Source organism: Homalodisca vitripennis, unplaced genomic scaffold, assembly GCF_021130785.1.
Source record: "Homalodisca vitripennis isolate AUS2020 unplaced genomic scaffold, UT_GWSS_2.1 ScUCBcl_9581;HRSCAF=18117, whole genome shotgun sequence".
NCBI classification, from domain to species: domain Eukaryota; kingdom Metazoa; phylum Arthropoda; class Insecta; order Hemiptera; family Cicadellidae; genus Homalodisca; species Homalodisca vitripennis.
In genome coordinates, this window is record NW_025785696.1 from 1729 (window position 1) to 17711 (window position 15983).

A 15983-nucleotide genomic window follows, 5' to 3' on the forward strand; every position below is an offset into this window, starting at 1 on the left:
CTTTTTTGGTTATGAGTATTTGAATGTTAAGTCAGAGGAGGAAGAGTTGTCTATGGTATTTATAACTAGAATTTTTGTCATAATCTGAGCCTCCTGCCTTACATGTGAAACATGTCCATGTTTTTATATCTTGAGAACTTAGTTTTTTCAAAAGTTTTTTTCTTTTACATTTTGGGCAGCCTGCATGATACCACATGTTGCAAGGACCAGTGCACTTTAGACCTGAGTAATTTCACTCCTATTTCACATGAGCCACAGGGATACTTAGTAGGCATTTTTTTACCTTAGTTGGTTTGTAATATATATATACTTTAGAGTAACAATAGTTGTCAATATAAAAAGTGTGATGCAGTTTTTGAGTTAAAGTTTGGAAATGTAAGCTTTGGCTGGTTGCTCCTGTTAAAAATGGCAAAAAGTAAACAGTTTTTTTAGGAGAGGTTACTTGTAACTTCAATTTTGTCTTATTCCTAACTCCTGACACCTATTCTGTACTTGATGTATACAAATAACAGTATTCTGATTGATTGATTACATGGAAGTGAAAGTATTTATCATTACCACTGGTTGAAAAACAAATACGGTGAGAGATTACTGATCACAGCTCAAGAAAGTAAATTACTGCAAACTGCCTTTTGTTGCCCTGATCAAAAATACAAATACACAGGTCTCGGAAACCTACTTTGATCAAAAAGCGCTTACCCTTGTTATGTAATTATGGTCTAAGATATTTCCAGTGCTATAGTAGAGTTAGCTTTCATGTCCCGACAAAGAAAATATATGTATGTACGTAGGTCTGAGAAGCTACTTCGGTTTAAAGGTGTTTTACTTTCAACCGTATAAAATCACTTCTGGTACCACAGTGAGTTTGGCTTATCGCCCCAATCAAAAACTATATACTTTATGTAGCTCTCGGAAGTCTTCTTTTTTGAAAGAATGACTGTTTTTTGTAATCTAACTTTCAGTCTAAGGTATTTTAGGTGACATAGCTGAGTTTAAAATATTTTTCTAATGAAGATAATGCACATGTAACATAAGACTTAGTAAACTATTATGGTCTTTGGGAAAATGCTTCCTACTTCCCGGTATAAAGGTGAAATCCTTATTAAGCTCATGCAACTTTCCAAAATAAATGTTTGTAAGGATTTGCGTTGTGGAGTCGTTTTTTTTTCAGACTGTAGTCTCTGGGAAAGAAAGGATTGTTGATGCATGTTAGTGTTCATTTCTCTATTTTTCCTTAAGCCACTGTTAAAATGCCATATCACAATGTCGAGGAGGCGCACCCGTTTGAGTACCGAATTTATTCAAAAAAATTCATAACTTTGTTTATAATAATATAATAATTTACAAAGTGTTCAATGTTAAATTTGTCTCTGGTTCAATCTAGCGCAAAAGTTAGATATAGCTTTGTCTTTGCTATCTGCATTACTCTACTGATGTAATAAATATTTTATCAAATTTAAATGTTGATCAGATGTTTTAGCGACTTTGTTGAACTTCAGTGAAAAGTGTCAATAGCTGTTTAGTGTCAGTTACATTTGGATTATGATACAAAGAAAACTACTAGTTGTTTCAAAGCTCCAAAATATTTCAGGAAACTTTTGTAAATTTTTCTCTTTGTATAAGCATTCTTCAGATTTCAAAGAAATATTTTACAAGATACAAAAAATAATTAGCCGAATGGGTCCAGCCGTTCTTCGAGTGCTTAGCAACACACATTTTTGCAATTAATTTTTATTTATAAGATAAAACAATTTAAAATATTCTATATACATAAGTACCAGTTAAAACAATTGTAAAAAATGTCTTGTTCTAGCACTGGAAAAGAAAGCAGCCAAGATGTTTGGAAAAGAGCATCAATTTTCGTCCCTAGTGGGACTATGGGAAACCTGATAGCAAGTGAGTTACACTAATGTAGCAAACTCTTAGTTTTGGGATATTGTAACATTACAGTCATGTAAGTCGAAAAGAGTAACCTTTTCTTGTATCAGCTTAGTTTTTAAATTGGTGGTCAAGATTGTAAAGGCAAATAATCATACTGTACATGTTGATGTCAGCAACAACACGTTACTTCTGTGTTGATGATGCCAAATTGGAACAAATAGAGTGTACACAATATGTTGACCTTAATTTATAAATACTAGTTTCCAGATGAAATGCATTGATCCAAATACAATAAAATGTCAGTGATTATATAAACCACTAAAAAGTTTCGTTATGTGTAAAACTGTCATTTAAAATAGTAATGATATATTATTTTATGGTTTTATTCTCATTTTTAACAGGATCTGTGTATTTGTTTCTTCTTCCAACTGTTAACAACACTGTAATTTTTAATATTGAGGCTACTGAAAAACTAAATTTAGAGAGTAAACTTCAAACAACAGAAATATGGTTCATTATAGTTACATCAGATACATAATTTAATTTCATGCCCTTCTGAACCTTAGTGTAGGCTTGGATGTAAAAAAAGTCAAATTTATGAACATTGAGGCCCAAAAATATAAACTGTGCTTACAATTTTACAACAAAACAAAAAGTTAAAATTCTGAAATATACTTTTGATTTTGTTGTTTAATTTGCCGATATAACTGTTCTAGCTGCATTACTAAAGTTATGAAGAAATCAACATCTGTCCACAAGAGGAAAAGGGTATTTTGGGTAGTTTTTGAATATTTATGACTCAATAATCGCAGAACTAAAAAATTTTGTATTAGTTTCTGCTACTTGTTAAAACTACCTAATTTGTATAAAATTTGAGTACTATGGTATGTGTGATCTTAACTGGCTTTACATGAAACAGTCCAGATAGGAAATATGTATCAAATATTAAAGATGTTTTTGTAAAATTCTTAAACTTAAAAAAATTAAAGTTTAAAATCAAGTTTGAAAATTAAAATTAATAACCAAACTGAAATAGTTTTGTTCATTAATATTAATTTTACTCTTGAATTATCAACAGCTCAAATTTGTTGGTGCGTCATATCAGTAAAAAATATAAATTTTGTTAACATACTAAAGAAGCATATCAAACTAAAAGGTTTTTTTAGATCCAAATAAATAGATCTTTTTACAAAAATGTGAGGTTATTACCTCAAAAAAGACACAAACATTAAAATTCAATGAAAAGTCACTAAATCTGGTCAAGTAAAGTGAGACAACTTGATTTTTCGTGGTTATAGACAATAGAAATGGCCAAAAGGAACAATGTGCCATAGGTTTTCAAGGCAGAAATTTGAGGATACATGACAATATGGCAAGTACAAATACCATTCCATAAAAAAACAATAATTTTGTATTCCAACTTGAAGGATTTGTCACTCTAATGTAAAGAAGATTTTAACTGGTGTATAGACTTTTTTCTGTTGACATGTAATTTATAGCCGTCTTAAATTTTTATATATGTGAATGATGTCCCAACTAAAAAATGAAAATAGTAGATCAGACTACTAGAAAAAATCAAAATCTATGCTTATGCAATAGTCTGGCTAATCAAGGTGAAAAAAACTTGTTTGTTTGTTTGAGACTCATTCAAGGTTTTAACTCAAGTACTGGTGACCATCATTGCAATGATGATCTATCACTCTCAACAACTGGTGACCGTCGTCGCTGCAGCAACAGTTTAACATCGCTGCGAATAAGCCACTTTACATAGTAACTACAATGCTTTTTTGACGAAAGTAATGGTACCAATTCGATAGCAGATAAATTAATGTAATGATTATTATGAAGTTTGGTACTTTTGGAGTTCCAATTATTTTTTTTTCAGAAATTGGAGAGAAGAAGAAATACTTTATTTCATTTTCATTCTCATCATTTCATGCAAAGAAAAAACACTATTGTTGCACAATATAACATGTTACTAGGGTAATGTTAATTTTCATAAAAATACTCTATTGGCAAGTTTTATCAATATAGCAATAAAAATGTATGAAATAAATCCAACATACTATATATTTCCTGAAATTAGAGAAATATACGAATAATTTGTAATTTTTATTTAGCAAATATATACCACTTCTGTAGGAATGGTCTCCCCCCTAAAACTACAAAGACTTAAAATATTCAATTATTCTAAAATTGCAAAACAAAAAACACAATTAAATGTTACTTACAAAAATATAGATAGTAACAAATTATACTTTTGAAAAAAAAATGATATAACAATACTTAATCAAATAACTTTTAGTATTTATTTTTTATAAAATACCCGTTCAAAACATGAAACATTAGCTTTTTAATAGAGGTAATTTAGTTGCCAGTTCTTGGATTCACATAAAACCAGGGTTGGTTCACTTTGTCTCATAATACTATTTTTTCAATAATAGTTGTTAGTAACATTTTTTGCTATTAGCCTGGTTTATATGCCTTTTACATGTTATGGAGCTTTCTTAGTAGGGTACTGTAATGTTATTTTTAACTCTTATTCAAGATTTTATAAATTGTAACTTTTACTTTACAGTTGGATTTACAATACACAATAGATAATAGAAAATACTCGTTATTCATTAACATTAAGTTTATAATTTTTATCAATATAAGAATGATGTCAATGCACAATAATGCTTAGTTGTCTTGAATTCTTGAATGATGTATAAAGGTCCTGAAGATGCTAAGCTGTCAGAGACATCTTCAGAAGTTTTACTAGGATTTTCATCAGAATTTTTGGAAGGGGGGTGTTGAAGTAGACTTCCCTTGTGATGGTTTCTTTTTGTGCAGTGATAGGTGGTGTGTTGGGAGATCAATGTTGTGTCTATTTCTTTCATTGTTACAGTGATGGTCTTCAGTTCTAGTCTGGCCTGGTGTAACACAATGTAGAATTGTTTGGAGTATGGGCTGTTGCAGTTAATATCCTAGATGCTGTGAAGGCTTCCCTGAATCTGTCTTGATGCCTTAGTCCTGTAAGAACTGTAATGACTCTCTTTTGTAAGATCAGGATTCTGGAGGTTAGTATCTCCCCTGACTATTAGTCTGTACCTAGGATGAAGTCGAAGAGAGGTAGGTTGTTTTAGCAGTGCCTACATTGCCAATATCCCAAGAGCTATTAATATATTTATGTCAAGATGATCTTTGTTTTTATCATTAATAATACGTGCAGTATCATCAGCATACATCATAAACTTCACAGAGTCCCTTCAGATATTGTGAGAATTCAATAGTTAAAATTATATAGAAGACTGGTCTGAAAACAGACCCCTAGGAAATGTCTCGTGTTCAGATTTTACTTTGTGCAGTGATCCATTGTTCATAGACGTAGGCCCCACTAGCTGCTTTCTGTCTCTCAAGTAGCTCTTCAAACCACTTGATCTCTCTATCATAATGTCCCAGTGATTTTAATTTTTGTATTATTAAACTATGCCCAAAGCACTAAAAAGCTTGACTGAAATCAAGAAATATGCTTGTGGCTCTGCAGTCTTCTTCAAGTTTATCAATGATAGCTTTGACTAGCTGTACAACTGGTGTTCTTGTTGATATACACTTCATTAGGCCATGTTGTCGTGGTTAAGGATCGTTAGTTAACATAATTTGGTTCCAGGTGGTGTAATACTCTGTTAAAAACTACTTGTTCCAAAATCTTAAGGTTTTAGAAGCAGTTATGCTTATGACTTTATTCCAAAAAAAATGGAGGACGGCACTCATGGTGTTTGTACAGAAAAAAGGTAGAGACTCGTCTGAACCTAATTTGTATAGGCCTAACCTCATTTATGGTGAAAACTGTGCAGAAAATAATAAATAGACATATAAGGAATGAAACCTTATTGCCACACCCACACACCCACACAGTATATCAACATGCATACATTGAAGGTTAGTCAATCACTACTGCTCTCCACAGTCTAGTGGAGGTGGTGGAAGACACTTTCAAAGAAAAGAAAGCCCTAATCAGTGTCTTTACGGACATTGAAGGAGCTTTTGAATGAGTAGCATAAGAATCCATGGAGGCAGCACTGAAAGTTGTAATGTTTCAATAGATGCTGTCAAGTAGATAATAGCCCTATAATTCTACAAGTAAGAGCAAAGCTCAGAGATGAATCGGCCTCAATCACAGCCCGGAAAAGGTGCCCCCAAGTAAGGGTACTGTCTCCCCTTTTGTGGGCGATAGTGGTTCACAATCTGTTGATAAAAAAGAGAAGAAAGGGGAATAAATTTACTATGCTATGCTGACGACCTAGTACTTATGGTCAGGGGAAGAAATAAAGACACACTGGAACGCCTCACTCAAAATACCTTTAACCTTTATAAGCAACTGGTGTCATGAAAATTCTCTTTACTTTTTTTTTACATAGTCCTTCTTACACTTAACGTGACGTACAAGCATAGATACAAACCATTCGTAATCTTCTGTACAAAATCAAATAAACAGTATTTAAAGAATAAAATTAATAGTTGCGATGTATTCTAAAACTAACAAAATAATATTTAATAAAAACAAAATGTACTCTTAAGTTTATATTATGTATAAAATTAATAATACGAGGGTAATAAGATTGGCGAGCTTTCTTTGGCGTGCTTGGCGAAGCAGTATGACCCCATTGCATTGACTGTTGTTTTGTTTCAAAAGAACGCGCGATCGCATGATGCTCTCCCTTGCACAGCTAGAAGCGTACTGAACGGCTGCGCACGCCGATGTGAGAATGGCGGCGCTACCCCCCACTACTTATCGTGCCACGCCCAAACTGCGGTTACTTTATGGACGACCCTCGTATATTGAAACATAATATTAATGATTTTTAAAGAGAAATAAGATTTCATACGTAATATTAAAGTAAAAAATCATTCTATTTTTATTAACTGTTTTCTTTCACTCACATATTCATTCTGTCTGCAACAAACCAAGACTAGCGACACTAGGGCACCGACATGGGGAGAGTCTGAGGATTAACCCATAAAAAACAATTGTAATAACCTTCACCAGAAAAAAATTCAAACTTGCTCATCCGGTTCTAGACCTTTCTAGACAAAACGCTAACATGGAATTCACATATCAAAAATATTCCAAAGTGACAAGGGCTCTTGGGAGCTGTAAAAGACTCCGGATTTAAATGGGGACCCAAAATTATACATTGGATCTATGAAGCCATAATAAAACCAATGGCCACATATGCAGTTCTTGTATAGTGGCTGAAAGTAGAACAAAATGCAGCTACCAAGAGGCTTCAAAGATAAGTTTGTGTAAGTATTACCGGGGCAATGAACTCCTGTCAAACTCTGGTACTTGAAGCATTACAGGATACACTCCTCTGGGACAGGAGGTGAAGAAGACAGCCGCATTAAGTGCAATGTAGCTTCTTAGTAAGAAGGTGATTAAGTCTACATTCTCAGAAAGAAACATGGTTTTTCCCTGAGGCTAAAGTGGTAACCTAAGTTTCAGAGAGTACGGTTAAGAAATACTCCTTTGAAAACCATATCTCGTCTTTATTAAAAAGGAGTAAAAAGACGGCCTACCATACTAAAGGTGTTCTGAAGTATTACACAGATGTTTCTCAACTAAACTCTAGGGCAGGGATTAAAATATAGGGGCCAGGAGCAAAATCAGCTGTGCCAATTCTTCCAAGCAGAAGTCATAGCAATAGAATCATGTGCCAGAAAGTTTATACAAAGCCAAAAAGAGCAGAATATTCAGACAGTCAGGCACTCGATGCCTGCTTGTTTGACTCAAAAGCAGTATGAGAATGTAAAAATGTATTAGCAGAACTGGCAAAGAGGAACAAAGACACCCTCTCCAAGATAGGCACAGAAACTCTTCTGGTAGGTCCAGAGGCAGGCTGCGGAATAGGTTTCTTCTATAGCAAAGCTTTAGTAAAAGATTGGGAAAAAAGTAATAGATCCTTAACCTGGAGAAATGCCTCTGGACTTAGGCAATCTAAAATGTTTATCTCTCCTTGTGCAAAAGGGTAGTTAGTACTCCTTGAACAAAGTAAGGAGGATATGTGACTGGTATTAGGAATATTGACAGGACATGGTCCTCTGAGGAAACAACTTGTGAAGGTGGGTCTAAGCCAGACTGATGAATACTGACTCTGAGGTGTGTATTTTCTCAGCCCTAAGGACATCAGAAATCACAGGAGCCCTCAAATCTTGTAGGCTTCTTTTAAAGCCTCAGATTCTGAGGGCCTAGGACCTAAATCTTTACCAAGGGAGGCGCAAAGGTTTTCAGGACTACATGCGGAGACTCTTGTACCTTTCCCTATATATATATATATATATATGTTAATTTTTGCAGGATTTAAATGGTTTTTTTTTGTCTGAAATTATCTTTTCCTGAAGGTTTCGCTTTTAGTGTGTCTATAATTTGACTAATTTCAAAGCAGTTTGTTTTGTACAAGTTAGGGTTAGGGCAAGTGGGATGACGGTGTCTTGAGTGGTTGTGATACCACTCTATGTACAATAAATTAAACACTTCCTGTGGTTAAAAGATTATTAATTATTGTGTTTGTTGGCAGCAATGGCACACTGTGATCGTAGAGGCTGTGAAATCATTCTCGGAGATAAGAGCCACATGCTATTATGGGAACAATCTGGACCAGCACAGGTAAGTGTTTGTAATTGGAGTGAATGTAGTGGACGAATATGTGATAGAATTAGATCTTTAAGAAGAATGCATTATAAAAAGAATAATATATTCAATTCAATTAATTTATGTTTGTCATAAAAAATTATACTCATTGGAGCTTTGTTCCTGCAATGTGGCATGTCATACAAACACACACACACACACACACACACGCATACACGCGATGAGTGCAGAGATGGAGTTTCATTTGAAGTTCATCACTTACCTTAAGGATTTGTAAGGGTGGTTTTAAATTCAATGATTTTTTATCGGATGACCTCCTGGCCAAGTGTATTCCATCCTGAAGCAACTAAATAATGTAGAGTGCAGTGCAGATATGGAGGTTTCTGCCTGTGCTCATTTATTACCTCAAACGTTTTAAAGGTAATTTAATGTTTTATGATTTCATACGGCATTATCTTCTTTTTGGGGGTTAAATGAATTCAATCAAGAAGCGCTTAGTTAACATAATAATAAAGAGATGGTGTTTCTTCTTCTGTCTGTAATTAACTCAAGGATTCTAAGAACGATATAGAAAATTATTATTTCACGCTGGATAACCTCCATTGGAGGCTAAGTGTATTTCATCCTGAAGCAATTAAATAATACAGAGTGTTGAGTGCAGATTTCTTACAATGTTTGTCACTTCTCCTAAGAATTGTTAGGATGATTTTAAACTTTTACAATTTGTTACCGGATGGCCTCTGTTTGAAAGCAGTGTGATAAGACATACATTCTTCCAATAATTGTTACATAGCTTAAAGATGCTAGGGAACATTTCGCTGTTTAAGTTTTGGGTCGAGATCACATTCCTTTGGAGTGAAATTATAAAACTTATTTTTTGTTCTCTTAGAACAAGAACCTTAGAAAATTGCACCTAGTCCTATAAGGACCTTGGCGCTGCTTCCGGAGTGACGGGATATTTTGGATGGGTAAGGTTAACCATCCAACCTTATAGTAGGGACCACCTACTGTCGAGATTCATGAGGAAAAGTTTAGGACACTATCTCAAGTAATGTCCTCTCGGAAAATGAAGCCAGCTCTGAATCAGTCAAAGTTACATAAAAACTAGTATTGTATTATTGCCCCCCAGGAGGGTTCACTTCTGGCTGGTTTATACCTTCCAATTGAACCCACTGGGTACATCAAAAACTGATGTCACTTAAATCTGAGCAACCTTGTGGATTTCCAGGAAAGGCACAAATGTCGAGATTCTAGGGCGCAAGGGTAATTTGATAGGTCTAGTCTACTGCGGGAGATGACTCCGGAAGCAGCACAAAGGTCTCTCTAGTTGCAATTTTATAAGCTTCTCGTCCTAAGAGAACAAAAAAATGTTATTAGTAGTGAATATAATTTAAGGACATACAAATCCCAGAGCTCATAAATTTTAGTGCAGTATCATTGTAGACGAATGTCTACTATTTGAAAACTCATTCGTTAGTATTGGATGAGCATATAGTCAATTGGGAAAATAAATAAAGTTTGCAATAACTGTGATGCAAAGTAACACTAACTTTCATTTATTAGTAAATTTGGCGTGGAATGCTTTGGGATCTACAAGATTTTTTTCATGTTTAAAACGAAGAAGCATGGATTACACTTAAGGATTAGATTCCTTTATCTGGAGATGTATAAGAACATATATTTGTTCAATACAGTAAATTGAATTAATTTTTTTTTTTTAATTATGGAAGTTCATGTAATGAGTAGTGTTGTTATTTTGTTAATCAGTAAATCTATGATTCAATACATTTTGGATGGGAAAATACAGGTACTACTACAGTTAAAAATCAGAAAAGAGATACTTTATAAATGCAATCCAATATTGAATTCTTACTAAATACATTCAAGATACAAGTTACAAAACAAATTATTATAATTGTTTTTTCTATAAGTTTAAGATGGAACAATTTTAATGTGTTCACTGTTATTAAACCACGATAGTCATTGGTTTGAAAAATGGAATAATCCCCATTTTGTATTTGCAGTTGGGCGGGATTCAGATGACAACGGTTACCAACCTCCCGGATGGAACTTTTAGCCTAGAGGAGATGCTAACCAAATTGCGGGATGACTCTAACGTTCACACCACAACCACTTCTCTCATCTGTGTAGAGAACACACACAACTGGTGTGGTGGACTGCCCCTTCCACTGCCTTGGATGGAACAGGTCTGCTTCACATTCAGTTTGCAATCAGATACTTAATGCCTCAATACAGAAATTGATTTAAAATCGTATTATTCAGGGTTTTTTATCAGTCAGTAACTTGACAACAATCATTGACAAGTGAGAAATGTTGTAAGACTACTCTACTTATTGCCCTGCAGTTCTGTAGTATAGGATACGTGTTGTAGCTGGCCACGATCTCCGCGAGAACTGAAGATCCCCCTGCATATGGACGGTGCCCGAGTGTTCAACGCTGCGCTCTGCTGCGACATGTCAGTGGCAGAACTATGCAAAGACTTCTCCTCTGTGTCTGTATGCCTTAGTAAGGGTCTTGGTGCACCTATTGGCTCAGTGTTGGTCGGTGACAAGCAGTTTCATCACCAAGTAAAGTAACATAATATAGATAGTTTAAGAATTTTTTAAACGAGGTTTTACAAGAAAATTTTGTGTGGATAGGTATATTATTGTATAAATGGTTTTTTTATAATCTGAAACTAGTCTTGATACCAGGTTGCTTACTCCGTAAGGTTATGCCATATTTTGGTATGAATTCAAATAAACATGATAGTAATTGTATATTTCTTCTCTTAAATGAAAGAAGTTAAATGTATTTAACCATAATTTTTGATACAATAATGATGCACTTTCAGTTTATATTTTAATCTAATTGTATATCCAAGAAGTTTATGTCACATTTGAAAGAGTCTACTTTATAACAAGTATCCTTTGCAGTTCATCAACATTTATTTCATCTCCCTCATTCCTTTTAGAACATTTCTTCTAGCTTTCAAAACAACTTTAAACAATACTTAGAATCTACACCAAGATTATGCAATATATACTTTATTAAACGCCTTGCAATTTCTATAAAAAAGAAATATTGTCATTTTAATGATTAAACATAATTATTCATTTATGTCATTCTGATACACTCATTTTGTTTTAGACCTCTTACACTAGAATTAATAGCTGATGTAATTGAGAGTTAAATGGTTTGTGATTCTGGTGATAGTAGAGAAATAAAAATATCACAACTGTGGACAGATATTACATTGTTAAGAAACAGCAAGAAAAAATACTTAAATTGGAGCATTGAGGCACTTCTGAATTAGCAGCAAAATTATCAGATAAATACCATTGTCACAATATATTTTACATGTCGTTCCAAAAAGGTAGGATATAATCTTTTTTTCATAAAACATATTATAAGGGAGATTTATCAAACATTTTTTTGTACAAAAGTTAAATAGTATTAAAATGAAAGAAACAGGATTATCCCGGACATTTGCTATCGTTCAGTAATACAAAAAAGGAGCATTAAAATGATTTCATTGGTCAACTTCAAAATACGTTTAATGCTAACAATGATGACAACTTTTAAAATCAAACAATCATTAACCCATTGTCTACCAGTGATGTATGTTTCCAGTAGTCAGTTAGCATCAGAGTAATCCAACTATTAAAGAACTGAGGTAAAAGTCTATTTAATATTTGTAGAAAACCCAGTAGTTACATGGTCAAAGGTATTGAACTTTGAGTTCAAGTTAGTGGTGCCTCAAATCTTACCTGAGATTAGTTTTAATCAGAACTGTTAAATGACCTTGTACACTCCTCCCCTCCCCCATATTCTGATTGATGATACTTTAACCACAAGTTATCAGCTCCCATAGAAATAAGGCTAAAAACGTAATCAACCTCTCTTGTAAAAAGAATACAAGGATGAATTAATTATTTTTAACATAATTTTGTTTGTTAATATTGTATAGTCCATGAATTAATACATTTTACTATAATCTGTACTGAGTAATTATTATCAAATTTCATAGACTTAATAGGGAAAGAGGAGCTGGAAAATACAACATCTGAACTTTTGCAGGGCACGCCGCCTGCGGAAGGTGGTAGGTGGAGGGTGGCGGCAAGCTGGCATTGTGGCAGCAGCGGGTCTCTATGCCCTGGAGAACATGGTGGATCGTCTCGCGGTGGACCACTCAAGGGCACGAACTATAGCCGAAGGTGAGTCAGATTTAGATTATCAGACAATCAGTCAATACAATCTTTTTCATTCTGCACAATTGTGCATCAAATGGTGTCAGGAGAATTGTTACAAGTAAAACTAAAGATATAGTGTATAGGAATACTATACAAGTTTATATAATTTGTCTTGTATAATAGTCTGCGTCTATAATACATTTTCAAGGTTTTAAAAATTTATTATTTAAAAACTAATTAGATTACACTGTCTGACGATACAACATTTTTTTAAATCATCAAATGAGTAAGGTGAAATAAAAATAAAATACAATAGTTTATTTTGGTTATGATTACCCTTTTTTACACACAAAGTATGACAAAAACATGTTTGGCAATCAGTAATTTTTGTATTGCCAATCAGTAGTCTGCAAATAGAATAAAGCTGACTGGTATTGGAATCAAGTGAAAAAGAGAGAAAGGAGAATCATCAATACCACTAAGTATCGATGTATTCAGTTATCAAGTATCGGCTTCAACCCATTACTAGTTGAACATATTCTTCCTGTGAATATTTTTCCTGTTTTTTAGACCAAATCACATGCGTGTTTCAGCTATTAAAGCAACCGGCACAAAGTTGATCTCCTTCGACTTGGATAAAGTCCAGTCCAACATGTTCTTCATGGCCTTTGACGATCCAAGACTGACAGCTCAAGAATTCTGTGAGAGGCTTTTCAAGGTAAGAAAATTAAATCAAAAATAAATAATTGATTATTAAAAATGTGGATGTAATCACTCATTGACTCTAATCATTATGAAATACTTTCAGACTGGCTATAGATTTGAAATTCACCATGTAGATTGATTGGTCTAGGGTTCAAACATTTAAGACAATTCTAACAATGCTCCTTGTTTATTTTGAGAGATTTGCAAACAAATATATAATTATTTCTCTTATGGAAAAGTGTCAACAAAGTTTTAATACCTACTTTTAAAAGCAGATAATAAACTATACCAACTACAGTACAAATATTTAATAAAAATGTGTTAAAAAGCTTTGTATTGCTTACTACAAAAATTAGTTATGTTGGTTTAACTTTAAAAAGTGGTAACATGGCATTTTTTCTCACAAAATATCATAATTTCCAAGCAAACACAATATAAAGTATCAATATTATATATTTAACGTATTTTAAAAAGCTCACTTTTCGGGACATGTTGGCTGTTTGGAAATTGGCTGCTCAAAGGGTTAATAATAAATAATAAAATAAATTAGGTTACATGTATAAAAATATTAATAATTGTCTCCTAGAACATTTGTGCTGGAAACTTGTTTTTTCAATAACAAGTCTAATAACATTTAAAATATTATAACTGTCTTGAAATTTTTTAACTATATGAACATACCAATTTTCATCTAAATCAGCCCATTTAATTGTTTCCCTACACGCAAACATACATAAACATATGTATAAATGGACTTTTTCACTTTTATCAAGGGGTTAAAAGCAGGGTCCCAAAGGTAACATTAACATGAATGGCACATTTTATTTTTTGGTCATAAAAATGTTTTCTCTTAATTATATGACGTATGCAGAAATTTACTGTGACATGTCAAAAATGTGTGAGCAATGTATATAGTTGAGTTGAATGTTATGATGACAGGTGACAGACGAAGAGTCAAAGCATCTCGGAGAGGACACTTGTGTCATCAAGTTGTTCTTGAAGTCCAGTACAGAAGTGAGGCTGGTACTCTGCTGCAACATAACGGATGCAGACGTGACAGCTGCCATAAAGAAACTGCAATACGTTATCCGAGAGCTGGATACCAGACAGGGGTAGGGGCCAGCACCGTGACCCTCAGTTACCATGTTGTCTATCTGACAAAATGTGATTTACATTATAATTTTTACTCTTAAACATGTTTTTCCTAAAAAGAAATTATTTATTTAATTACTTTGAAAGTTTAAAGTGAGTTACATGGTTAGATATTTCATTCACAAAATGAAATAAAAAAGCTGCAAAAAATAACTAGAAGAGGATTTTACAATTTTGTTACAAGGTGTACATTTTTACAAAAAATTATAAAAATCACTCATGAATTTTGTAGTTTTTATTCTAAATCTGATAGTATTTATTAAAAAGGAAACTTAAAAGTAAACAAATATCTCCCCTCCTAATAGTACTCATTTACTCTGTAGTGTTCGGTCATTTCTGAGCTTCACACTCGTACAAGAGTATTTGAAGAAAAGTTTGAAAAATTTAAATTGCAATATATAGATCTGTAATAAATAAGGAACATTTTATTCCGAATAAATAAAGAAAAGTATTATGGTTAAATACCATGTTTAGTTTCAATAAAAATATAGTATGTTTGATGTTCATTTACAATCTGATGTTTTATTGATGCCTGTTATGTCAATTCATTCAAATTATGTCCATAATAAATTTATAAATGAAGGCAGGGAGGAGGATGAATAGAAAAAAAATGCAATAGGATTGTTAAACAACAAGTACTGAAACTTAAATTTTGTGATAAAAGTGTGATGAATTGTTTGATTTTTAATTTGGCTGTGATAGCTAACTAAATTTTGTATAGATCTGACCACTGACTTTCATAATCAATTTCTTGTTTATGATTTTATGCTGTGTTACTTTTCCATGTGTTTGTAGTTGAAACATTTTAGGTAGATTTTGTGTTTAGTTATTTTACCCAGTATTGGTACATGACAATTATATGTATTTATTCAATTAATGAACCAACCACATATGTTATAATGAATTAAAGTCCATAAAGTATTAAGTATTTTTATTTAGTAGAACCTGTAAATATTGTTAAGGAATTAGTAGAACTAAGTTAATATGTTTCTGTTATTGTTAATTTTTTACACTGATTTCACTTTAAACTAGATTAGGGCCAAGTAACTTTATCACCTACTCAAGTAGTTTTGTTTTAAAGTTACCTTTGGATTTTACCAGATATTTTGCTCAATTTTTGTTAACATATTTGATTAATATGTTTCTTAACCAATGTTTATAAATTGTTGGGGGCTGTATTTATAAATAAAGAAAAAACTTAACTGTTGTTGTCTTATTTTAAGTCCTGTAGAAATTGCATCTAGGCAAACTGATAGGAAACCAGCATGACTTGTCTAACTAGACCTGTAGTGAAATTCATAATAGAATTTGTGGAGACATATTCTAGGAATTACACAGTTTCTCAACAATGAATCAGCAGTTGAATGACCATGCAATTCTATAATTCCTAACAAGCAGGGATGTAAACCCTTTAAAGG

At 33.0% G+C, this 15983-nt stretch overlaps 1 protein-coding gene across 1 annotated transcript; it reads left to right on the forward strand.

The window, feature by feature from the left end:
- Positions 1-1851: 1851 nt before the first annotated feature.
- On the forward strand, positions 1852-15767 carry LOC124374681 (L-allo-threonine aldolase-like; the record flags this gene model as incomplete). Its single annotated transcript, XM_046832854.1, is given in 7 exon segments — positions 1852-1896; positions 8442-8530; positions 10540-10742; positions 10908-11108; positions 12596-12732; positions 13302-13426; positions 14353-15767. Coding segments are annotated over 7 exon segments (977 nt in total), but the record flags the coding sequence as incomplete, so codon positions are not given.
- Positions 15768-15983: the final 216 nt, after the last annotated feature.